This window comes from Manis pentadactyla, chromosome 16 (genome assembly GCF_030020395.1).
Source record: "Manis pentadactyla isolate mManPen7 chromosome 16, mManPen7.hap1, whole genome shotgun sequence".
Lineage (NCBI taxonomy): Eukaryota > Metazoa > Chordata > Mammalia > Pholidota > Manidae > Manis > Manis pentadactyla.
Window position 1 is genome coordinate 48,083,520 of NC_080034.1, and position 26,272 is coordinate 48,109,791.

A 26,272-nucleotide genomic window follows, 5' to 3' on the forward strand; every position below is an offset into this window, starting at 1 on the left:
TGGGGTGAAAGGGTTATACCCAACTTTATTTCCAGGTGGCGGGTCACTCAATAGAATTCCATTCGCTCAGAGTGAGTCTTCATGCAGCAAGCCAGTCTCTGCCTCTGGGCCCCTCTGTCCGCACAGACGTCCTCTGTGCCTCTCTGCACAGTCGTCCCACACAGTCATCCCACACAGCCATCCTCTGGGCCTCTCTGCCTGCACAGCCATTCCGCACAGCCGTCCTCTGGGCCTCTGTCCTCCACGCTGCCACCACTCCAGCCTCTGCTCTTCTCTCCTGCAGCCTTGCAGCCCTGCCACCGTGTCGCGTGCAGAGTACTGGGCGGAGCTCTTTTTATAGAGTCAACAGCCATGTATTGCCCACAGGTGTGCAGTGAGCTAATCAACTATGGCCAGGTGAGAATCCTGGCCACAGGAACTCTCATTTTATCCACAAAACCTCAGCTAAATATTTGATTTCGTGTTGTAAATTCTGCTTTCCACCCAATTGTAGAACACAGTTCAGCCAACTTTCTGCCACTTTATAACAAAAATACATTTTCTTCCAGTTTCTAATTACATGTCCTCATTTCCTTTTGAGAACTTACCAGAAATCCCTTTAAGAGTCATATTTTTAAATAAATACACTTAAAAAAAACAGTTTTAGGTTTGCAGGAAAATTGAGTGGGAAGTATAGTTTCCATATACTTTCATCACCCTCAATTATCCCTATTATTAGCATCTTGCATTAGTGTAGTGCATTTGTTAAAATTGATGAGTCAATATTAATAAATTATTATTACCTAAAGACCTAGTTTGCATTAGTTCACTCTGTGTTGTAAGTTCTATAGGTTTTGACAAATACATAATTAAATATATTCACCATTACAGTGTTATACAGAATAGTTTCATTGCTCTAAAATCCTGTGCTTCTCCTTTTCATCTCTCATGCTTTTCCCCAACCCTTAGCAACCATCAATCTTTACTGTCTCCATAGTTTTGCCTTTCTCAGAATGTTATATAGTTTGAATCATATATATGCAGCCTTTTCACATTAAATTCTTTCACCCAGCAATATGCATTTAATGCTCCTCCATGTTTTCTGCTAGCTTGTTAGCTCACTTCTTTTTATTGCTGAACACTATTCATTCATTGCCTTGATATACCGCAGTTTATTCATTCATTGATCTATTGAAGTACATTTTGGTTGCTTCCAAGTTTTGCCAATTAGGATTTTGTGTGGACATGAGTTTTCAACTCATTTGGGTAAATACCAAGGAGAGATATTGCTGGGTCATATTCTAAGAGTGTGTTTAGTTTAGCAAGAAACTGCCAAACTGTCTTCCCAAGTGGCTGTACCATCTTGCACTCCCACTAGCAATGAATGAGAGATGTATTCTTTTTTAAACTCAGGAAATTGTTCATCTCTTTCCTAGGGAGTATAATGTTAGAGATTAAAAGTGAGAGCTTGAGACCAAATTACTATATTTAAGTTCTAGCTTTCCCATTTAATGGCTATGTCACTTTGGGGCAAGTTACTCAATTTATCTGTGCATCAGTTTCCTTTGTTGTAAAGTAGGAATAAGAATGCAGAGATAATTTCATTGGATTATTTTAGGACTCAAATAAGTTAATAGAAGTAAAGCACTTAGAACATTGCCTGGTACAAAGAAAGTGTTAAATGATAGCTGGTTTCATGTGGTCTCTCCTTCCTGATGGCCAATTACACATGTTAGCTTTCCAACCTCTATTCTTTATATCTATCACTTTCTTTTCTTCTATTCCACTCATCTTTTTCTTTTAAATCGTGGAAGAGTTTGAACAGAATACCCTATACATAACTGATTCACTTTTCCACAGCATCAATTCAGTTCTTCTCCAGTATGACTTTAATTATGTTGCTGTATTTTAAATATGCTTGCTATATGTTTTTATCCTTCTTCATCTAGTGTCTTTATTTCAGCCTCTTCCCTCACATCTTTCTTTCCTGTTTCATTCAGGTCCTGTTTTCTTGCCATCTACTGAGAATACCAAATTGTTTCCTGAAATTTTCTAGTTCCTATAGATCTTTTCTGAAATCTGCTCTTAGAGACTTCTAGATATTGTTCCTTTTCCTTTGACCCTGGATTTGTTTTCCATATACTCATAGTGAGGATGTCCAAGTTTCGTGTTTTTGTCAGCTAATAGGCTGAGTGGCTTCATCTTAGGCTTTCTATCCAAATACTGGGGATGCACAGAAGGACAGTAAAATGCATGGACCACACATTAAAAAACGTAAAATCTACCGCCTTCTCTTGGATTCTTTTCTTCCGAGGACACACTGACAAATTGAAATTGGGCACCATTCGCAGATAATTGGTGGCTGACGTAGGCTTACACAATGCACTGCTGCAGGGTAAAACACAGTAACACCAGCTTTCGGTTTCCTTCAGCATTTCAAAAAGTGTGTATCGCGACCCAGTCATGAAAGCAATGTAATGGATCACAATGGATTTAAATCTAAGATTTGTAATTTTTAAAACAAAGGAATAGAACACTGAATTGAATGCATAACAGGTAACAATGTATCTTGAAATGCTTGTTTGTGTTTTAAAATTATACGTGTGTAAATGTGTATTTCTTAAAATCCGTTCGATCACACAAGCTTGAGTGACCACTCGAACACTACCACCGCTTGAGAATTTGAAGCAAATAACGGACGCGTAGAACGTCCAACTCACGCAACGGGATTTTAATCGTTCGCTGGGCCTCTGGGAAATGGAGTTCAGCATCGTGGAGCACTCTGGGAATCGTAGTCCAGTGTTTCTGCCCTGCGCAGTGTACTAGCAGCAGCGGAGCGGGGGCGTGGTTCTTTCCGCGCGACCGGAAGTGAATGTTGAAGCCGGCTGTAGACGTGAAGAGGTTGGCGCTGGGGAAGTGCAGCTGCTGTGGCGGTCTTCGCTGGATCTGGTGATTGTCCCAGCGCTTCCGGACCTGGGATCGGGGTGTACAGATCGCTGTAGAGGGAGGGAAACCCAGGTATTACCATGGCAACCGCCAGCTCTCCTGCCCCGTGACGTCAACCTTCTTGCTTCTCTGGAAGCGGCCTTTGCATCGCGGAGCTGGGGAGTCCTCGCTGGGGACGCCCCTCGCCTTCTTCAATGCGTAGAGGTTCCGCCCTGATCCCTTGGAGGTCTTTGTTCTTTTGTTCCGGTTTAGGAGGAAGGACTGGAGCTGGGCCCCGCCCTGCTTGTCTACCTTTCAGCTTTTCCGCTGCTCAACAGGTGTGCCTTCCTGCATCCGAGTCGCGGGTGTGAGCCAGCAAGTGTGCACGGAGGTAACCCGCCGGGTCTGTGGGCACCTCTAGCCAGATTCCAGGGTTGGCACCAAGGACCTTTTTTGAGGCGGGCTGAACCTGCATACCCGATCTCAATTCTGTTTTTGTTCAGCAGGGGTGCCTATTTAGTGTTCTCTCCGGGCACTTCTCTTTTCCAAGGACCTCTTGTCCACCATGTAAAACTCTGACGTGTGACTGTGACGCATGCTGCTAACCCCATCCCTTGTCTTCTAGGGCAGCCACACTCAGCCAGTTCAAAACTTGATGGACATCTGAGCGCCAGATCGGGAATCCAGGTGGAGGGACGCTGATTGGGAAACCTTGGTGTCCAGGTTCCAGAGGAAAGGAATGAGCTCCTGAGATGGAAGGTAGTGGGGACGATAGGGGGAAGAACGGAATGGTGCAGGCAAAAGAACAGCCATGATTTGAAATCAAATACATGACAGCCGGTTGAGATGGAAGGAGGGAACCTCATATTTAGGATAGAGAAAAGAAACTGAATTACACTATACAGAGAGATTCTTCTTTACATTTACAGGGAGAGACTTGGAGGAAGAGTTAGTTCATTCTCCGGATTGGGGAATGAAAAGGAGCAATGATGTAGAATGTCTGTGATCCTTACATGACTTCTTTTTATTAGATATTGAACTGATAATCTTGCAGTCAGAAAAAAAATCTTGGTAATCATCCCTTAAATGCAAGAATCAGTTTTGAAATATCTTGGCAGATGGCCTCTTTTAGTTAAGCCTATGCCTGAACTAGTGTGGCATTAAACTGTCCATTTTGGGTGCAAACAACTTCCCATGTTCCCCTTTCTTTTTTCAGTTCCTTATATTAAGCAGAAGTGCCTGTTCCTGTAACTTCTGTGTTGATCTTAGTTCTTAGTCTCCATAAGCAAGAGATTGCTCTCTTTCACATTGCTGCCCTTCAGATATGTAAATTCAGCTGTTAAACTCCTACTCACAAATTCTTTTCCTTTCTAAACAAAATAGCCTCAGGTCCTTTGATGGCTCTTCATATGACATATCAATACCTCTTCTCTGAAAACCCTCCTGCATCTCAGCATGTTTCTTAAAATGCATTGTGTAAAATTAAACAGTTCTTTAGATGTGCTTTAAAAATCTACTTTTGATTTGGATTATACTTCTGCTGTTTAACATCAGATTGTATTTGCTTTAATAAAAGTCAGAAACATTGTGCTGTAAACCTAGATCTTTTTAAATTTATATAAGCTGCAGTTTAAAAAAATAGAACTTTTTTATCCTTAACATCAGGACTTAAAACATATATAATTGTTCAATCTTTTGGCAAGTGTTCCAGTTTGTCAGAATAATTCGAAATCTTAATTTAGTTATCAGGTGTTTTAACTGTTCTTTCCAACTTCATGTCACTAGTATAGTTAATGAGTATTCCTTCTAGTTCTTCCTTTATATCATTGAACAGGTCAGAGTGAGGTCAGAGCCCTGTGACATCTATGGACTTCCCTCTGTATCATCATTGTCTTTACATTCTTTAGGTATGACTACACAGTCAGGTTTGGTTTAACTTAACTGTTACCATCCAGTCCTTTTAAAAAATTTGTTTAATATCACTAGAAGTCTTAACATATTATTTACATAGGTTTGAGCTATACCTTATATTTGTCCTCAGTCTTTTTTTTTTTAAGGTACAAAGAATCTGTTATATTTATTACAGCTTGCATGCGTATCTACAGTTATCTCACAAGTCATTTAACTTAACTGTATTGTGTCACCAATGAACAATTATAAATTGTAATAAGAATAATTCAATTTATGATAGTATAAGAAAGTATGAAACGAATATATCTAACAAAAATATGCAATGTCTGTTCACAGAAAGCTACAGAACATTGCTGGGAAATTTCTTTTCCAGCTGTACTGAGATGTAATTGACCCATAACATTGTGTAAAGTTTAAGTTGTCCAGTGTGGTGATTTGATAAATCTGTGTACTGCAAAATGATTACCACAATAAGGTTAGTTAACACATCTATCACCTCACATACTTGCCCTTTGTGTGTGTGTGGTGAGAACAGTTAAACTTTACTCTCAGCAACTTTCAGGTATATAGTATTATTAACTATAGTCACCATGCTGTACATGAGATCTCTAGAACTTATTTATAACTAAGTTTCTACTCTGTGGTCAACATCTCCCATCATCATCCACCACCCCCCAGCCCCTGGTAACCACCATTTTACTCTTTGTTTCTGTATGTTTGGCTTTTTTAGAGTCCATGTATCAGTGTGATCATGCAGTATATGTCTTTCTCTGTCTGATTTCACTTAGCATAATGTCCTTAAGATTCATCCATGTTGTTGCAAAAAAGCAGGATTTCCTTTTTAGGGATGTATAATATTCCATTGCATATATACACAAAATATTCCCACTGTTGGTGGGAATGTAAATTGATATATAGTCACTATGGAAAACAATGTGGAGGTTCCTTAAGAAATTAAAAATAGAAGTATCATATGATCCAGTAGTCTCACTTTTGAGTATATATCCAAGGGAAATGAAGTCACTATCTTGGAGAGTATCTGTACCTCTGTTCACTGCACCATTATTCATAATAGCCAAGATATGGAAACAACCTAAGTGTCTCATGAATGAATGAATGGGTAAAGAAAATGTGATATATATATTTTCCAATGTGACTATATCAATTTACATTCCCACCAACAGTGTTCAAATTTTTCATTTTCTCCACATCCTCACCATCACTTGTTACCTCTTGTCCTTTTGATGATACTCATTCTAACAGGTGTAAAGTAGTTGTAGTTTTGATTTGTATTTCCCTCATGATTAGTGATGTCAAGCCCCTTTTTTAAAAAGTTTTTTTAATTGAAATATAATTTAAATATAATATTAAACTGGTTTCAGATGAACAACTTAGTGATTCATCAGTTATATACTTCATCAAGCACTCACCATGGTAAGGGTAGTTACTATCTGTCACTATACAAAGATTTTAAAATATTCGGAGTTATATTCCTTATCTATACTTCCATCCCTATGACTAAACTATTTTATAATTTGATGTTTGTACTTCTTTATCCCCTTTACCTATTTTACCTGTAGTCCCATCTCATGGTAACCAACTGGTCTCTGTTTGAGTTTATTCCTGTTTTATTTGTTTGTTTTCTTTTTCAGATTCCACATATTAGTGAAACTCCATGGTATTCCTCTTTCTCTGACTGACTTCACTTAGCATAATACTCTCTAGGTCCATCCATGTTGTCACAAATGGCAGGATTTATTTATTTTTTATGGCTGAGTAATATTCCATTGTATATATGTACTACACCTTCTTTATACTTTCATCTCTTGATGGATACTTTGGTTGCTTCTGTATCTCGGATATTGTAATTATGTGGCAATAAATAGGAGTGCATTTATTTCTTCCAATCAGCGATACTGTTTTCTTCTGGTAGATTCCTAGAAGTGAAATTGCTGGGTCATATGGTATTTCTATTTTTAGTTTTTGAGAAACTCCGTACTGCATACTGGTTGCACCAATTTGCAGTCCCACCAGCAGTGTACAAGGATTCCCATTTTTCCACATCCTTACCACACTTGTTACTTTTTGTTGCTACTAGCCATTCTGACTTGGTGTGAGGTGGTATCTCATTGAAGTTTTGATTTGCATTTCCTTGATGACTAGCGATGATGTGCATCTTTCCATATGGTCTGTTGGCCATCTGTATGTCTTGTTTGGAAAAATGTCTATTCAGGTCCTCTGCCTATTTTGGATATTTTGGATATTAGCCCTTTGTCAGAAATATTGTTTTCAAATATATTCTCCCATACAGTAGGTTGTCTTTTTGTTCTGTTGATGTTTCCTTTGCTGTACAGAAGCTTTTAAGTTTGATGTAGTTCACTTGTTTACTTTTGCTTTTGTTTCCCTTGCTTGGAGAGAAGTAATCAGAAGATTAGTACACTGCTGATGTTCAAGAGTTTACTGCCTATGTTTTCTAAAAGTAGTTTTATGTTTCTGGTCTTATATTTATGTCTTTGATTCATTTTGAGCTTAGTTTTGTGTATGTTGTGGGACAATGATCCAGTTTCATTCTTTTGCATGTAGGTGTCCAATTTCCCCAACACCATTTATTGAAGAAACTACCTTTTCCTCATTGTATGTTCTTACCTTCTTTGTCATATATGAACTGACCATGTATAGACATGGGTTTGTTTCTGGGCTTCCTATTCTGTTCTATTGATCTATATATCTGTTCTTGTACCAGTATCATACTATTTCGATTACTGTAGCTTTGTAGTATTAGTTGAATTATGAAGAAGCATGAAACCTCCAGTTATGTTTTTTTTCAAGCTTGCTTTAGCTATTCAGGGTTATTGATTTGAATATGTTTAGAACTATCCTTGCAGCCCAGGGATAAATTCCACTTGATTATGATATATTATCCTTTTAATATGTTGTTGAATTTGGTTTGCCAATATTTTGTTGGGAATTTTTGCATCATTAGTCATCAGGGATACTAGAATATAGTATTCTTGTAGTATCCTTGTCTGGCTTTGTTTTCTGGGTAATCTGGCTTTGTAAAATGACTCTTCAGCTTTTGGAAGAGTTTGACAAGACTTGGTTTTAATTCTTCTCGCAATTAAAGTTCACCAATGAAACCATCTGATTTCTAGTTTTATACCATTGTGGTTGGAATAGATTATTGGTATGATTTCAGTCTTCCTAAATTTGCTGAGACTTGTTTTTTTATCTATCATACAATCTATCATGGAGAGTGTTCCTTGTGCACTAGAGAGGAGTGTGTATGCTGGTGCTGTTGTATAGAATGTTCTGTATATGTCTGTTAGGTTTATTTGTCTAAAGTATGAGTCAAGTCCAGTGTTACCTTGTTGATTTTCTGTCTGTATGATCTATTCATTGCTGAAGGTGGGGTATTAAATTCCTCTACTATTACCACATTGTTTATTTTTCCCTTCAGATCTGTTAGTATTTGCTTAACATAGTTAGGAGCTCTGATGTTAGGTACATATATATTTCTACTTGTTATACCCTCTTAATGAATTGACACCTTTGTCATTTATTATAATTGACCCCTATATTGCTTATTATAGTTCGTGACTTAAAGTCTGTTTTGTCTGATATATGTATAGCTAAATCTGCTATCTTCTGCTTTCCATTTGCATAGGATATCTTTTTCCACTCCTTTACTTTGAGTCTGTGTGTGTCCTTACAACTGAAATGACTCTGTAGGCAGTGTAAAGTTGGATTCTGTTTTTTTATCCACACAGCCACTCTATTCCTTTTTATTGGGGAATTTAGTCCATTTATTTAAAGTAATTAGTAGGTAAGGACCTACAAATGCCAGATTATTAGCATTTGCTGGCTGTTTTGTACTTTCCATGTTCTTTCCTCATCTTTTGCTGTCTTCCTTTGTGAGTTGATGATTTTCTATAGTGGTTTGCTTTCATTCCTTTTCTTTATCTTTTGTGTATGTATTGTAGGTTTTGCTTTGTGGTTACTCTGTGACTTACATAAAACGTCTTGCAGATACAACAGTCTATTTCAAGCTGATTACTTCAATAGCATACAAAAACTCAACTCTTTTACTAACCCCTCCATTTTGTTTTTGATGTCAGAAATAACATCTTTTTATATCCTGTATTCAGGATTTTTTAAAACATTTTTGTCCTTTAACCTTTACATACGAATAAGTGATGAACACACAACCATATTACAGTATTTGAGTATTCTGAATTTGACTATATATTTATCCTTATCCGTGTGTTTTATCATTTCATATATTTCTTTTTCATTTCAGCTTAAAAGACACCTTTTACCATTTCTTGTAAAGCAAGACTAGTGGTGATGAATTCCTTCAGTTTTTGTTTACGTAGGAAAGTCTTTATCTCTCCTTCATTTCTGAAGGACCACTTTACCAGATAATATATTCTTGGATGGAAGTTTTTCCTTTGAGCACTTTGAGTATATATCATCCCACTCTTTCCTGCCTACACAGTTTGCTGAGAAATCCAGATACACCTACAGGAGTTCCCTTGAATGTGAGGAATTTTTTTTCCTCTTGTTGCTCTTAAAATTTTCCCTTTGTCTTTGATTTGAGACAGTTTTATCATAATGTGCCTCAGTGAAGGTGTTTTTTGGTTAAAATTATTTGAGGATTTCTAAGCTTCACAAACTTGGATGTCCTGATCTCTCCCAAGATTGAGGAAGTTTTATTTCCTTAAGAAGCTTTCTTTCCCTTTCTCCCTCTCTTCTTCTGTGACTCCAATAATGCATAGATCTTTTAATGACATTTCATGGTTCATGTAGGCTTTCTTTGTTCTTTTGTATTATTTTTTTCTATATTCTCTGACTGGATAATTTCAAAAGACTGTCTCCTGCCTCACAGATTCTTTTCTTTTCTTGATTCAGTCTGCAATAGATTATATTTTGTCCCATTTTTCATTTCATTCATTGTGTTCTTTGGCTCAAGATTTTTCTAAGATTTGTCTTTTTGTAAAACTTCAAGTTTTGTGGATTATTTTCCTAATTTCATTTAATCATCTTCCTGTGTTTTCTTGTAGCTGACTGAGATTCCTTAAAACAACTATTTTGAATTTCTTACGGAAATCATAGATCCCCATTTCTTTGGATCAGTTACAGGAAAATTATTGTATTCTTTGGTACTGTCATGTTTTCTTGACTTTTCATGTTCCTTGCATTCTTGCTTTGCTATCTTCCCTTTTGAAGATGTAGTCACCTGATCCAGTCTTCACTAACTTTGGGAAGAATTACCTTCTGTCAGCCCTGTTGGGGATTCTAAGGCTTTCTTCGACCTTCTATGGATATATCTGCCCCACATTTTCTTGTTCCTCTTGAATTCTCAAGATTGTATTGTATGCATTTTCTCAATACTGCAAAGCCAGGTGCTTGCTGGGTACTGACAGCCTCCCATTTGCTTTCCTTTGGCAATGCTGAATGGTCAGGTTTTAGTGCTTTCTCCCAATGCTATAGATTTAGATTGGCTTTCTGCATGTGTTCACTAGCTGTCTACAAGGGCTCACTCTTACCACCGAAGGGGGTGCACACAGGAAGGCAGCTGCAATGTGAGAGTGGGATGTAGATGAGGCACATGAAGTATTAGGGTTGTTAATGATGAGTTGGTGTGATCTGTAGGCAAAGCATCCCCAGTGGCTCTTTGGCAGTCTTCCTGATGGAGTCTGTGAAGTGGTTTAGTAGGGTCTTTGTTCCTTTTGTACCCTCTGAGAGCTCTGACTGCTCCCCACCACCCAGTCAGTCACTCAGCACACCTCAGTATTCTGGATGAGTGAGAAAGAACTGGGTTTCTTGATTGGCATCCCACACAACTGGAGAACCTGGGTACTCACATGCTCTCACTTCCCCCATGAGTAAACAGTAGGCTGAGAAGGTCTTTCTTGGCACTGAGCTTTGCCACTTTGGCCAGGGGAGTGACATGGGTAGTAAAGTGAAACTGTTCCTTTTTTTTTCTTCAATGTGTCCAATCATGGATTTTCTTTTTGCCCTAATGGTTTGCTGGAATTTCCCTGCTGGACTCCTGGACTTTTACAAGGACACTGTCATCTGTGAGTGATTGTCTAAATCAGTATTCTTTGGGAGGAAGATGGTAGCAAACTTATTCTGCCATGTTGATGACATCACTCCTCTAAGTTCTTTGCCCCTTATATCTTTTATGAGTGTTCTTTTAAATTTTAAGTTCATCAGAATTAAGTCAACCGAAATAGTTTCATCATAAATATTTGCTTTTTCTTTTGGAGATTTCTCACAATTGCATAATTTGGATTACCTTTCATAAGCCTCTTATCTCTTGAAGTCATGATAGTACTTGTAACATTTACTAGGCATTTACTGTTGCTAGGCACATAGTTGGTTTCTACAACTGTTACTGTTGTTGGTTCAGTTGGTTTTTCTTACTTGGAATCAAAAGCATCTTAGCTAAGACATTGCTCTTGATTCTGTTTTCCTATAGTCTTGGGTACATATTTGTCCAGGTACACAATATTTCCTTTTACTGCTAAAAATTCCAAGATAACATTTTCATTATTTTCTCAAGATTTCTGTTAACAAAAGTTTTCCCTTACTGGTCAAATTTAAATCTAGAGTAATAGTTCCTTTCATTGCTGCTTCTACTTTTTGAGGATTGGTCTTGCCTATTAACCATTCTCCAAGAGCAAAGTTTTTGTTTTCTTTATTGATATATAAGTTACATACATTAACTGCATAATTCTTAAGTATACTGCTTGATTAATTTTTATATATTATATACCAGTATGTATGTAAGTGTGTGTGTTATATAAATATATAACACACACACACACACACACACACACACACACACACACATATATATATATGTATGTATATATATATATATTTATATATACTATACTACCCATATTAAAATACAAAATGTTTCTAATGGCCCAGAAGTCTTTCTTGGTCACCTGCCCAGTTAATAACCTGCCAGAGGTACCCACTATTGTAACTTCTGTAACTGTGGGTTATTTTGGTCTGTTATTGAATTTAATATAAATGGAGTAATACAGTGTGCATTCTTTTATGTCTGGTTTGTGTAGCTTAATACTTTTTATGAGATACATCCATGTTAGGTTTGTCAATAGCTCATTCTTTTATATTGTAGAATAATATTCTATTTTATGAAATATCCGTTTATCCATTCTCCTGTTGAAAGATATTTGGATTGTTTCCAGTTTGGAGATATTATAAATAAACCTGCTAAGAATAGTCTTGCGCTTTGGTGGACATAAGCCCTCATTGCTTTGGGTACTGTATGTGTAGGAGTGGAGTTGCTTAGTTATAGAGCAGATATTTACTTAGCTTTAGAATATACTGCTAGTTTTCCTCAGTGATTGAGAAATTTATATCACAGCAATGTACAAAAGTTCCAACTACTGCATATTTATGCCAGCAGTTTTGACCATGTCTATTTAATTTCATACATTCTGGGGGGTAAATAATGTAAGTGATATATGTTGTTGTGATCATTTGCATTAATAGCGAAGTTTCAAAGGGCCTGTGAATACTTTTGGAAAGTTGAACAGGATTAATTGGGGTTTCTTCTTCTTTCCCCAGATCTCTCCTCTTCAGAATCTGCCCTTCTTCAAGAGGGGCATATTCTACTCCCATCAGCCAGTTTTCAGGTATGTTAGGATTTCCTGAAATGTCTTTTCAGTCCTTGAAATGGGATTGTGTATTCTTTTGCTGTGGCATATGTTATCAAAAACTGGTTTTAGGGAGTGTTACTCCGAAAGTGTGCTGGAACTGTTTGTGATATCTCTGTTCTTAACTCTGGGTTTGGTTCTATCATATCCGTAATTTGATATTGCTGTGGAGATGGTATTTTCACCAGATTTTTGGATCATCTCTGTATAGTCCCCTTCTCTCCAGTATCTATGCTGCAAATTCCCTGCCCTAATAGTCTTGAGCCCCCTCTCTCTCCTCAGCTCAGTAAGACCACTGTGCTTTGTAGAGTCTCTGCCTTCTTTCTTGGAAGTCTGGAGAGTATCTCTAAACAGGAAGCTGAGGGGATTGTGGGGCTTATATGATTGTCTCCCTTCTTTCAGGGGTCACAGTTCTGCTTGCTGTTCAAAGTACAAAAATACTTGTTTCAGACGTATTGTTTAGTTTTATGGTTGTTTACACTGGGAGAGCTAGTCCAGTTGCTCTGTGGGTCTAGAAGCAGAAATTCCAATAATACACTAATCTATTTCAAGGCAAAATTTAATCACCCAGTTTCAAATACATAGTAAACAAAAAAATTAGAAAGTTCCCCTGTGATGCCTCCAAGTCCCACTACACAGTACCACTAATAATAGTTGGTAATGTGTTCTTTCAGGTTTTTTTCTGTGCACTTACATATAAACTTTCCTATTCATAAAAATAAAAGTGGGGTCATACCATGTATATACTGTTTTTTAAATAATATTTACACATATTTCCTAATCTGTATATTACAGGTACTTCATTTATAAAATGTCTACATAAAGTGCTTTAGTATGGATATAGCATACATTTTTTAACCAGTCTCCTATTAAAGGACATTTAAGTTTGCTTTTTTCCCCTCTCACACAGTGTTGCAAGGGTACTTGTACATATGTATATGCATCCTGACATATTTCTGAAGAATAAATTTCTACAAGCAAAAAAACTAGGTTGAATGATAGATCCTGTTAGATTGTACTCCAGATAGACTGTTAGGTTTCTGTTCCCACCATAGTACACATGTACGTTCAGCAGTGTTAGTCATTCAGATATCATTATTTCACTCTATTTTTAGTAGAGTGGAGCATTTTTCATGGTTTGTTAACAATGTCTTAGGTCAATTATCTGGGTTGTTGGCCTTGTTGTTACTTTTGTGAGTTGTTCATCTTTTTTGCTATTTGTAGAAACTAAGAATATTGCCTGTTGATAAAGTTTATTAGAAGTTTTACATTTTTATGTGGTTACACTTACCAGTCTCCTTATAATTTTTATCTTTCACATTTCAAACTTACTAAAAAGTGTTTCACTGTCTTTTATTTTTGCTTTTTCTTTAAAGTTTAATCTGTAATCTAGCAGAAATTTTTGTTTGGATTTTGATGGTAATACCATGAAATAAGGAACTCAATTTTTTCTCAGATAATTAATTATGACATCATTTAGTAATTAATCCAGCTTATTTTAACTAATTTAAAAGTTGCTTGATTCTATTCAATTCTTATAAATACGAGTCTGTTTTTGTACTCTCTATTTTGTTTCATTGAGTTTTATTCCATACTAGGCTACTCTGTTTTATCTTATCTTTATCTTTTGGTTTATTTTGTTTTATCTTGTATTATATTTTGTAATGTGGTAGGGCAGGTCTCCTCCCCAAATTCTTTCAAAAACATTTTGGCTATCCTTGCACATTGTAGGTAGTAGAACATTACTGATGTTAGTTAAGTGTACAATTAATACTTGATATATTTTGAAACACACAAATGATGTTGATGATAATGAATAGTGATAATGGCCAATATTGACTGATGATGTATTATATGGCAGACCCTAATTGAACATGTTATTTAATTCTTACAATAAACCTATGAATGAGGTACTGTTTTAATATTCATTTCACAAAGGAGGAAATATCTGTCATTTTTCAGATAGCCCATAGGTTGCCTTACTTTTATCAGTATTGCTAACTTCATCCCTTGCCTAGGTGAATGCTTTATGGCTAAGCAGAAATATGTTTGGTGTTTCAGGAATCAGTGACCTTCAAGGATGTGATAGTGGACTTCACCCAGGAAGAATGGAAACAGCTGGATCCTGTGCAGAGAGATTTGTTCAGGGATGTAACATTGGAAAATTATACACACCTGGTCTCTATAGGTGAGAATAACTTCTCTGAGTTAATATCTGGGGGTGTGGAGGAGGCGGGTTCTCTCGTGCTTAGGTGAGTTGTGCCTTTCATCGAAGGAACCAAAGATTTCCACATTTTGAAAGGTTTTGTAAAGGTTTTTACTTCCCTAGCAAGTAGAAGGACAAATAATTTTTCTGAACCTAGATCAGTTCCCAAATTATACCATGTCTGGGAATTTGTAACATTGAAGCTTTATATGTTATCCACTCCCATCAGCTTTGTCCCACATATCCTTTCCTCTGAAGACAAAGTGGTGAGACTGAATTATGATATACACTTTTAACTTATTGCAAACAGATACCTTTTTCCCCCCCATGAGCAGGACTCCAAGTTTCCAAACCTGATATGATTTCCCAGTTAGAACAAGGAACAGAGCCATGGACTGTGGAACCTGGCACTCCAGCAGGTACTGGAGGTAAGTAATGGATACCTGGCAGATGAGTGTCATCTAACCACCAGCCTGATAATAGGATTTTATGTCTGAAATATAGATGTACTTGCTTTTCTTTAAAGTATCCCTGGTGGAGAAATGAGAAGCTGTCTGGACTCTCTTATGCTTTGCAAGCACTGGCTCAGTATATATTCTATTTTTATCTTGCTTTCAGAGGAGTTTTCCTTCCTGCCTTTCTCATTAAGTAACGCCCTGGACTGGACTCTGCATTCCATCTTTTCCTACATCCTTTGGGACGCTGATCTCTTAATTATCACTTAACTTTTCAGTCCTTATAGTTTCCTTTTGAATCTCCAGGCTCTTTCACTAGTACCTTCAAATAGAAATAGGTAACCTAAATTTACATATACACCATTACTCAACACAGTTAATCTTTTTGGCTACCATCTAATCTGCCACCTTGCTTTCCCAGCCAAACTCTGCAAAATTGAGTACCATGCCTGCAGCCTCTGTTCATCACCTACTCCTTTCTTAATCTATGCATAGACTCCGATCCTATCACTTCATCAGACTGTCCTTGAAATTATGAATAACTTTCTTATAAACCATCAACTCCCAAACTGCACAAAGAGACCTCTTCAAAGATCTGATCCTGGAAAAATGTACAGACTTAGTCATACTAGGTAGGGAATCTAGCTCCAGAGTTAATGAGATGGGAATGGGGGTTCTTTTTATAAGGAGGAAAAAAGCACCATGTTCAAATTTGGGAAGTGCTGGATTAGTAAAGTTTTAGGTTTTTAAGAGAATTAAAAAACAATATGTAGTTGGGCATTACGAATTTCCAACCGAGTTGCCTGGAGTATAACATTTCTCTTTGCCCCACCACCCCAGTCATGAATCCTTGTTTTCATACTGAACCTTTAAAATCTATTAGAAAGTTTCATTGAACACAATTTAGAAAAGTAATTAAAAAAAAAAAAAAGAGCTCTATTAATTTGTATGTTTTACAGTTAACTTTTGAAAAATTAACAAGGTTTGTTACAAATTAGAAATGAAATTTTAAAAAATCTCAACTTTAGCAGATGTAAAACAATTTTGAAACATTAAATGTGCTTTGAAAAACAGATTTTTCAAAAAATGCTTTAGTCATTACCAAAAGACTTACTTAGCTAAAAATAATAATAAAAAACCCATGTTGCATAGATAATATAATTCCAGTGATCCAGTCAATAGACAGAGGACAATCACATGATGAATTTATTTAGTTCCATTCTTTTATTTACTTTCCATTGCTGGAATGACCTGATGATCATAGTCTTGGTAAGCTAGTCTTTGGTACTGCCCTCTTCAACATTCAGAACACACATTTAACTAGTGACTTGGCTTCTTTCATTTCTGTAAAAATGATTTACAGTTCTATAAGCATCTGTACAAGTAATTGACATTAAGATAGTACCTATATTGAGGTGGTCAGTGGCCCTGAGCCCTGTCTGTGCCATTTTCCTTATCTTCTTTATTGCCATCTTCTCTAGGCTGTCTTGGTAACTTGGCCCTTGTGAATTGTGATCAATAATCCTGACATGTACTCTGTTTCACAGGTCTACCTTGTACTTTTGCAGCCTGGTTGTCAACATACTTAATTATTTCTCCTTATACAGGGGTGGTGGAGTACTGTGGTCAGTGCCCACAGACTTGCTGCAGTAAAGTGGGAATTCCTTGCAGAGGGATGGTACTGTTCAGGCTGACCTTCTGGAACTTCCTCCAATCCCTCATTCTTTGCCACCCTCCCCCCCATGATATTCTGGTCATTCTGTTGGCTATTGTGTGAAGACATGACAACATGGGTAACATTGGTCACTTTCTATATTGCATGATGACTCCCTTCAACTAGAACTCCAACGAAGGCTGGAGATTAGCCACTTCCACACCCTTTTCTCCTTTAACAACATCAGACTCCATGGTCTCAATATCTACTTCACTGTAAAGTATTTCCAGGAGGTATTCTTTATGGCCATCTGCTGTACAAATATATTTTTGGTGTCACTCCTGTTAATAAGAACATATCCATTTCTTATACTGAACAACTGGCCATTACCCAAAAGCGGTGTTAAACTGATTTTCTTGTTCCTGCTGGAGAAGTACTGCTGCTATGAGTCTGCCTGCACTTAATGTACACTGCACCATTATCCATGGTACTGGTTATGGCAGGCAACTACGAGCCTCTTCCTCATTGCTCGTGCTTGCAGTGATAATGAAGGTGAAAGTGACTAGGTGGCAGCATAGGAAATTCAGGATTCTCTATCTGCTGTATCCTGTTTCCAGTAGAACCAAAGAAATGCTGTTTAAACACAACCATTTTGTTTTTACTGAATCTGCCAGTATTGATTACACTGCTTCTTTTAATGGTCATCTTTCTTGTCTTGGGCAATACTCTTTGCCCTGGTTATGTACTTTTCTGTCTTTTGTTTCATTTACTGTTTGCTGACAAACTGCTCTCTTTCAGTATTACATTGTATTCATCCCATTATCCTAAAGACCCTCAACGATTGTGCCCCCACCTCTGCTCTTTTTCATATTCCTATGGCTCCAGCTATTCTTTTCCTTGTGCTTTTGAGCTGGTATTTCCTACCTTACATATGAACATCTTGATTATTCTACTTTGGACGTCTCCCACCCCTACAAACACCCCTATAGTGGAGTACTCCATTTTTCTTCCTAAATCTCAAAATGCCTAGAGTCGAACACATTATTTTCCTCCTCACAAATTATTTCCTTTACTGTTTACAACTTTCCCATTTTGAGCAGTGAGATGACTGTTCCTTCAGTGTTCCAGGCTATAAACTATAGAATCTTAGCCAGGTCTTTACTGTTTTCCTGTCATTGAAATCTTGGCTCTTAGATTTTTGTTTTCTTAATCATCAGCAAGAGATCCCATTTAAGACTGCTTTCTTAGATTCAGTCCATCTGTCTCCTCTTAGCCATCTCTATGGTCACTTTTTAGTCTACCTTAAATGGAATTTCCTTACTGGTTCTTAGAAATTATTTATGAAATTGAATTAGACATTTTTCTTGCCACTTTTGTATTGTATTGTATTTATCATTATCTTTGATTCCTTCCAACTTTTCCCCAAAAATAATAGGGTTATATTTGAAAATACTCAAGATTTCCTGAGGGCTTTATAAGTTATTTCTGTTAACAGCAGGACTCTTTTCCTCTGTTCAGAGAATACAGAGATTTTCTTTTTCTTTCAGACTGGGAAATGATACCGGAAAATAGCATAGTAGCCCCAGAGCTGGACATTTCTGAAGAACAATCATCTAAAGAGGCAAGAGTGGAAAAACACAAAAGGGATGAACATTGCAGTTCCAACTTCTTAGAGAGTTGTGTATCTGAAGGCAGTGTAGAGAGGCAGCAGACAAACCAACAGACACTGCCAAGAGTAGTAAAATTAACTGAAAAGACAGTGCCCACATGGGAGAGAGGCCCTATAAATAATGACCTTGAAGAAAGCATCAATATGAGTTCAAACATTGTAACACAACGGGAAACATATCCACAAGAGACCTCTACTAAAACAAGCAACAAACAGACTTTAAAGCCAGTTAAAAAAGAAAAATCTTGTAAGTGCAACGAATGTGGGAAAGCTTTTAGTTACTGTTCAGCTCTTATTCGCCACCAGAGAACACATACTGGAGAAAAACCGTACAAATGTAATGAATGTGAAAAAGCCTTCAGTCGGAGTGAAAACCTTATAAACCATCAAAGAATTCATACTGGAGATAAACCATATAAATGTGATCAGTGTGGAAAAGGCTTCATTGAGGGTCCATCTCTTACTCAACATCAAAGAATTCACACTGGAGAAAAACCCTATAAATGTGATGAATGTGGGAAAGCCTTTAGTCAAAGGACCCATCTTGTTCAGCATCAGAGAATTCATACTGGTGAGAAACCATATACCTGTAATGAGTGTGGAAAAGCCTTTAGCCAGAGAGGCCACTTTATGGAACATCAGAAAATTCATACAGGAGAAAAACCTTTTAAATGTGATGAGTGTGATAAAACCTTTACCAGGAGCACACACCTTACTCAACATCAAAAAATTCATACTGGAGAGAAAACCTATAAATGTAATGAATGTGGGAAGGCCTTTAATGGGCCCTCAACATTTATCCGTCATCATATGATTCATACTGGTGAAAAACCATATGAATGCAATGAATGTGGGAAAGCCTTCAGTCAGCACTCAAACCTCACTCAACATCAGAAAACACATACTGGGGAGAAACCTTATGATTGTGCTGAATGTGGAAAGTCTTTTAGTTACTGGTCGTCCCTTGCTCAACATCTGAAAATTCATACTGGAGAAAAGCCTTACAAGTGCAATGAATGTGGAAAGGCCTTCAGTTACTGTTCATCCCTTACTCAACATCGGAGGATTCACACCAGAGAAAAGCCCTTTGAATGCAATGAATGTGGAAAGGCTTTCAGTTACCTCTCAAACCTTAATCAACATCAAAAGACTCATACCCAAGAGAAAGCTTATGAATGTAAGGAATGTGGGAAAGCCTTTATTCGGAGTTCATCTCTTGCTAAACATGAAAGAATTCATACTGGCGAGAAACCCTATCAGTGTCATGAATGTGGAAAAACCTTCAGTTATGGCTCATCCCTTATTCAACATAGGAAAATACATACTGGAGAAAGACCTTACAAGTGTAATGAATGTGGGAGAGCATTCAACCAGAACATACACCTTACACAACATAAGAGAATTCACACAGGAGCAAAGCCTTATGAGTGTAATGAGTGTGGCAAAGCCTTTCGACATTGTTCATCTCTTGCTCAACATCAAAAAACTCACACAGAAGAAAAACCCTTTCAGTGTAATAAATGTGAAAAAGCTTTCAGCCAGAGCTCCCATCTTACTCAGCATCAACGAATTCACACTGGAGAGAAGCCCTATAAGTGCAATGAATGTGACAAAGCCTTTAGCCGGAGCACTCATCTGACTGAACATCAGAATACTCATACTGGAGAGAAACCTTATAACTGTAATGAATGTAGGAAGACTTTCAGCCAGAGCACTTACCTCATCCAGCATCAGAGAATTCATTCAGGAGAGAAACCTTTTGGATGTAGTGATTGTGGAAAGGTCTTCAGATACCGTTCTGCTCTCAAAAAACATCAGAGACTTCACTCTGGCATATGACAGCCCTAGAAACATTGTAGGGTATGCATTTACTATAGTTTGATCTTTTAAGTACTGAAGAATTAGAATGGATTGAGAAACTGATTAAAATATTTTAATTTTTCATTATCACACTATGGAATGAAAGTACATTGAACTGAAGTAATACAGTTATGGGTGACATTGGAAAATTCAACTGTTTTAAGGTTCAATTGCCTCTGAAATGAGGGATTTGGAATAGATGATTTCAAAGGTTGTTTGGTTTTATATTCAGTTTTGTATATTCACAGTATATTCTTGAATAGGATTACTCTATATCAGCATTTTGCTATGTTATACCTAGAATGTATATATTTATGCATGTTTGGACAGTAGAAAGCATTTGTGCTTCAGTAACTAGACCAGTGATCTATAATGCTCCTGTTCTAATGCTTTTCAGTTGTTTGACTAGTTCCTAATAAAAAGATTATAAAATATCCTCATATTAATAACTCTAGCATATTATGGTTTAGCTCAATGCAAGTATTATTTTTCTTTCTATTATTTTTCTCATAGTATGTTTTAAGATTCTAGGAGTTTATCACAATTATAGAGCTTTTCTGCAGCTTAAACCAGTGTTATTTAACCTTTGCTGCATAGTGGAATCAGTTTGGGAACTTCATAATTTATTACCAAAGCCCTACTCCAAGAGATTAAAATAATTGGCCAGCTGTGTAGGACCCAGGCTTCAGGGTTGGTTTGTTTTTAACTCTTAATGTGCATCTTGGACAGAACAGCCAGATTAGATTTCAGTATCCATTCCTTTAGTTAGTTTCTTGTGGCTCCTCCTAGAAGCATCACAGATTAGTTGCTCAGTATAATGTAATTTTGACTGTCATCTTTGTAGATTGGGTTTTCACAAGCTTTTGGAGGTAAAGTCAGTGTTTTTCATCAAAGTGCAGAAATTAATTGTGTAAAAATGAATCATTTTACTTGCTTTCCCTTGCCCCCTCCCCTGCCCTGATATCAGAAGCAGAGGACACTAAGAGTGACACTCCCGGAAATGTGCAGCCCACAGCCTGCAAGAACATTTGTGGCAATTCTAGTCAGGATAATGTTTGGCCATGAAGAAATGGTTCCCTTACATATTTTCCAGGTACAGTCTAATAATCAGGTCAGCTCTTTTAACAGCAACTGATAGTTTTCCAGCCTAGCCTTGACAGTGGAGAGCTCTGAGAACAGGGGGTAGCATAGAAACTGATCATTATTTAAATATAAGGAGAACTAGACTCTTCCCACAAATGAGGTTTGGGGGAGTGAGCACTGCATATTTTTACAAGTGAAAAAATCAGTGCAGTCTTTTTTGCTTATATAAATGCTAGTGACCTGCACTGGAATTTTGTCACCTCTTTAACTGAAAGTGCCATACAGTGAAAAACAATTCAGGAAATAATGTAGCCAATTAAATCTCAGAATCTTTTCTGTTGTAATCTGAAACATCTGTAAAGGAATGTCATCTTGATATTAAGAAATTAAAAAGTATTCCATTATGTAGGAATTACCTGTTGCAAAGAGGTAGAAACTGGCAAAATGAAATGGATCTCAGGTTATAAGGCAAGCTTTGGTTGGATCTGAGCTACTCCTACAGTACAAGGAAATGAAGTTTCTATATCCCGATGAAGGGTCATTTTGTTTCACTGAAGATCCCAAAATGTAAAACAGTCTGTCTGGAAGACTCCTTTCCTTGTGCCACTCTGATTCCTATGTGAAGCAAGAGAATTGATGTGCAAATCTATAATTAACCCTGAAAGATCCCACTGTGTCCCATTAATTTGATCTCTTCACAGATACTGTCAGATCAAACCCCGAGTAACAAGAATATGTGATCACTGCTTAATTCCTCTTTTATGCCTGCTTGTGCTCCATCTTCCTCATCTTTGGAAATGTGCTAACCACTCCTAGATAATACAGGCCTAGTGAAGGGATATGCTGTGAGGCTCCAGTAATTAACATGATCTTGGTTTCTGTGTCTCCTTTTTGAATACCTCAAAAACATCTTTATAGCTATCCCAGAAGACATTTGTTTCCCCAAGTGGGTGTGTTTGCAATTGCTGCTCTTAATTATGTTAATCTAACTAAACTAAACTAAACTAAACTAAACTGGTGAACTAAAGTTTTGTCCCTTATTACCTGACATGTCCTTTAACCATGCAGTTGCCTTTTTCTCTGCTTCTCACCCCTACCTTAAGACCAGAGGGGAAGTTGAGTGGTTTCTTAGTCTTTTAAAATTAATTATGTCATTTATATGCTGTAAGTTCCTAGCATGACATACCTGAAACATCATCACAGTATCATACTGAAAGTGGAGTAAAATTAAAATCTAAAGGGGAAAATTGAAAGTTAGAAGTTAGAGTTTTTCCTTAAAGTAGCAGAAGGATTCACTTTAGAGGTCTAACATCCATTGACCAAACTTCAGAAATAGAATCTCAGAATTAATAAAGCCAGACAGTACTTTATGAGACAAAGAATTCTCTGCTATTTACAAAAAATTCTAAACCTTCATATATAGTTTCTTTGGGTCAGTGTCCAAGATTGAGCATGCAGAGACCAAGCATTTTGCTCCAGGTCCTAGATTGACAATTTCCTTATCTGTCACCAGATCATAGAAAATTGGGCCATCTGACTAGTTTTTGTCAAATAACTGGGTGAGGGAAGAGGGAAAGGGAGAGAGATCACATAACCTAGTCATTCATTCTTAAACATTTAGGTAGTCATTAAAAATCATTCAGCACAGCCAATGCTTAAGAGATACCTGATCTTATAGAGGTTGGAGTTGAGAAGTGGACAAAACCAAATCTGCATTTGCAGAGCTCACATCCTATTTTAAATGTGTGAAATGTCAAAAGTGTTATAAATGTTATAAATAACACTAAAGCAGCATGAAGGGCTTGTGAGGAATCCTCAAATGTTGGCTGGGAACTGCCTTTCTAATGAAATTTCATTGCAGTATAGACTGGAGGAAATGAAGAAATGAACCAAGTAGATATCTGGGAGAAAAACGTTACAGACAGAGGAACTAGTAGCAACAAAGGTCCTGAGATAGGAGCATCTTTGTCAGTTTTAGGAACATTGTCAGTTTTAGGAACATCTTAGTCAGTTTTAGAGCATCTTTGTTCGTTTTAGAGCACAGTGAATAAGTGGTAGATGAAGTCAGAGAGACAGCTGGGAAACCGTTCATGCAGGGCTTCTTTGTCATGAAAAAGATTGGGCATTTTATTCAGAATGAGATGGTAGGCCACTGGAGAATGTTGAGCTGAGGACTGACATGATTTTAATTATGTTTTAAAAGGGTCACTTGCTTGCTGCAGTGTAGGGAAGAGACTGTAGGGGTCACAAGTTCATCAGAGGTCTAGTTGGAATGCTAGTCCAGGTAAGAGCAAATGTGGTTTAGAGAAAGGTATTAATGATAAGTTGTAGGAAGTAGTTAGATTGGAAATGTATTTTGAAAATATAGACAATTTGCTGATTGTTTATAGACATGGAAGTATGAGAGAAAGAAACTAGAATGGTTCTAATGGCTTTGGCCTGAGCACCTTTAAGAAAGGAGAGGCTGTGTACCACAATGGAGAATATCAAGGAAGAAGCAAGTTGACAGAAGGCATGAGGAATCAGAATTCAGTTTTGGAACTTTAAACACAGACAACACAAAATGTAAGCGTACAAACTGAACACATCTGTAAATAATCACCCAGGTCAGGAAATAGAGCATTACTACATCCCAGTAACCTCCTTCCAATCACAACCTTTTTCTTCCCCAAAGGTAACCGCTATCCTCAGTTCTAATGCCATTTATATTAGTTTTGCCTGTTCTTGATTTTTGTTAGAGGTGAAATGAAAGGAGATAAGGCATAGGATAGTTAGCTCCTACGAGTGGGAAAGTGAATTGACTAAGGAAATATAGGACTGGAGGGAAGCCCTGATAGTTCTCTGAGGTATTCAACCATGAGTTTTAAATCATCATCTTTGAGTTTTCTTTGGCTATGCTCAGTTGCATGGGGGCAGGGATGGAAGGAGCTGAATATTGGTTTTAACTAGGATTTCTCAAAGAGAGGACAGTTGGTCCAAGAGAGAGATAGGAGAGCAAGGGTCATTGAGAGAGGGTTTGTAATAAAGACCTATAGAATTTAAACTGGGAGGAAATGAAAAGTAAAGGCTAAATTGGGGGTATAATTAAAAATTGCAAGACAGTACAAGAGGGAAGAAATTGAAAGATAGATGATAGGAAATGGGATGCTTGAATTGGGTTTTGAAGAGCATACTTACTGGTAATGATACAAGGTCTAGAGTGTTAACTGTGGGCATAAATGTCTGAGGGGGTAAATGGGACCAGATCATTGGAGGAGAGGAGGCCAAAGACTTGAGAGCCTGGGGTGTTGGATGGATTGACTATATACATATTAAAATCACCAAGTATAATGGTCTGAGCAGCCATGGGAAGATAAGGCAAGTGTTATAATCTCCAGTGAATGAGGGAGTGACTTGGGATCAGTAAATGATTTCAACCAGAAGAGGTAGTGGTGCCAGATGTCTTGGAGCTGAAGGGTTCTAGGGAGAAGGCAGAAACCATGGCCTGTAAGTGGCAATGAAGAGCAAGAGGAACATTTACCTCACTTCCAGGCTCAGTTAAGTCTGCTTATGTAAGAGATACAAGGGAAGAAGAGCATTAACGTGAAGGAATATTCTGGAAGAGACTCCAGAATTATTTGAAGAATTGTTTTCAGAGTCTGATGCATTTTCTTGTGAATTCTCTGATTGTGACAAGTGCAAATGAGAAAGTGGATTTGGGAATTTGGGAACATTTTGAATCAATAATAAATAGTAATTACAGAGACTGGGGTTGTCTTATCTTACAGTAAAGAGGAAGAAGAAAGGCAGTGGAACAGGGCACAAGCCCCTAAGCACACTATCTCAAATGGTAGGCACTCAGTAGAATTTATAATTATGTAACTGGTTGAAAGTTAAGTAGGGCTAATGCATTATAAGCAGGGAAAGGGGTAAATATTCACCATAATGATGCTATTATTTGGGGGGAAAGTAATTAGGCAAATTATAGCATCCAGGCTGGAAAGAATAGGAAATGAAACTAGGAAGGGGTTGAGAAAACAGAAGGGCACAGAGTCCATGAAGTAATAGTGTGTGCATGAGGTGCTTAAAGAGCTAAAAAGAGATAGGACAATGTTGGTATGATCTGTATCAGGGTATTTCAGCATGATCCCAAACACTTTGAATCACACCCTAACTCCCCTTGCACAAATTTCACATTTTCTAGGCTGTGTTTTTCTTCCACACCTTTAGTTTCTAATAACAAGTTGGTTTCCTGTACAGATGTGCCTATGAGGAAAGAATGCAATGTTTATACTCACTAAGTATTCCAGTCCTCATGGCAGTTGCAGTTTTCATTGTTAATTAATAAAGGAGCATTCTGTGTATATATCAGTTTCAAACTGCTGATTTCATTTGCATTGGTCAGTGTGAGTCAATTGCTATATTATGGTCACATCTATGTTCAAAAAGCTGGGACCAGGTTATGGATGATGACAACAGCAACAATAATCACAATTTATTAAAGAGCAACATAACCAGGCCACCTAGCACGCATTATCATAACTCTAGGAGATTTGTGTTGCTATACCTATTTTTACAGGAGATTAAATTTAAATGGTTAATAACTTTCCTGTCAATCACATAGAAAGTATTGCAGTCAGCATTCAAATTCTGGTTCTGGCTTGTTTCAAAGTCTATGTTTTTCCACCTTATCACAATACCTATCAGTAAGTCACCAAAAGTAACAACACTGCCCTCTGAGTGGTCAGCCAACTGTATTTCTTTTAGTGACAAGAATACATACCCATGGACCTCTTTAAATCTCCATTATAGTTTGGAACTTTTACATACTCTGTATTATATCTCCATGACACT

At 37.3% G+C, this 26,272-nt stretch overlaps 2 protein-coding genes across 5 annotated transcripts in view; one reads left to right on the forward strand and one right to left on the reverse strand.

Annotated features, from left to right (window-relative positions):
* Positions 1 to 229: 229 nt before the first annotated feature.
* LOC118910400 (histone H2A type 1-H) overlaps positions 230 to 26,272 on the reverse strand; it is a 274,537-nt gene continuing 248,494 nt past the window's right edge. Inside the window, exon 2 of the mRNA XM_057494283.1 lies at positions 230 to 405. The gene's annotated coding sequence lies outside the window, so the exon portion shown is untranslated. The remainder of the gene's footprint in view (positions 406 to 26,272) is intronic.
* Positions 2,745 to 25,180, forward strand: ZNF184 (zinc finger protein 184). 4 transcript variants are annotated; one of them, XM_036882052.2, is made up of 6 exons: positions 2,746 to 2,997; positions 3,530 to 3,663; positions 12,424 to 12,491; positions 14,574 to 14,700; positions 15,054 to 15,146; positions 18,375 to 25,180. In XM_036882052.2, exons 2-6 carry the CDS (start codon positions 3,657 to 3,659, stop codon positions 20,333 to 20,335), a joined length of 2,256 nt encoding a protein of 751 aa, XP_036737947.2. In that variant the 5' UTR covers positions 2,746 to 2,997; positions 3,530 to 3,656; the 3' UTR covers positions 20,336 to 25,180. The 4 variants fall into 4 exon arrangements, with proteins under 4 accessions (XP_057350261.1, XP_036737947.2, XP_036737966.2 ...); XM_057494278.1 differs by lacking the exon at positions 15,054 to 15,146 and having other exon boundaries at positions 2,745 to 2,997; XM_036882071.2 differs by lacking the exon at positions 12,424 to 12,491 and having other exon boundaries at positions 2,748 to 2,997.

What these genes read in the sequence shown, in the direction of transcription:
- ZNF184 (XM_036882052.2), top strand. An exon ending in TCCCATCAGCCAGTTTTCAG is followed by an intron (nt 12,492 to 14,573) that starts GTATGTTAGGAT and finishes TTGGTGTTTCAG; the next exon opens with GAATCAGTGACCTTCAAGGA. An exon ending in TACACACCTGGTCTCTATAG is followed by an intron (nt 14,701 to 15,053) that starts GTGAGAATAACT and finishes CCCCATGAGCAG; the next exon opens with GACTCCAAGTTTCCAAACCT.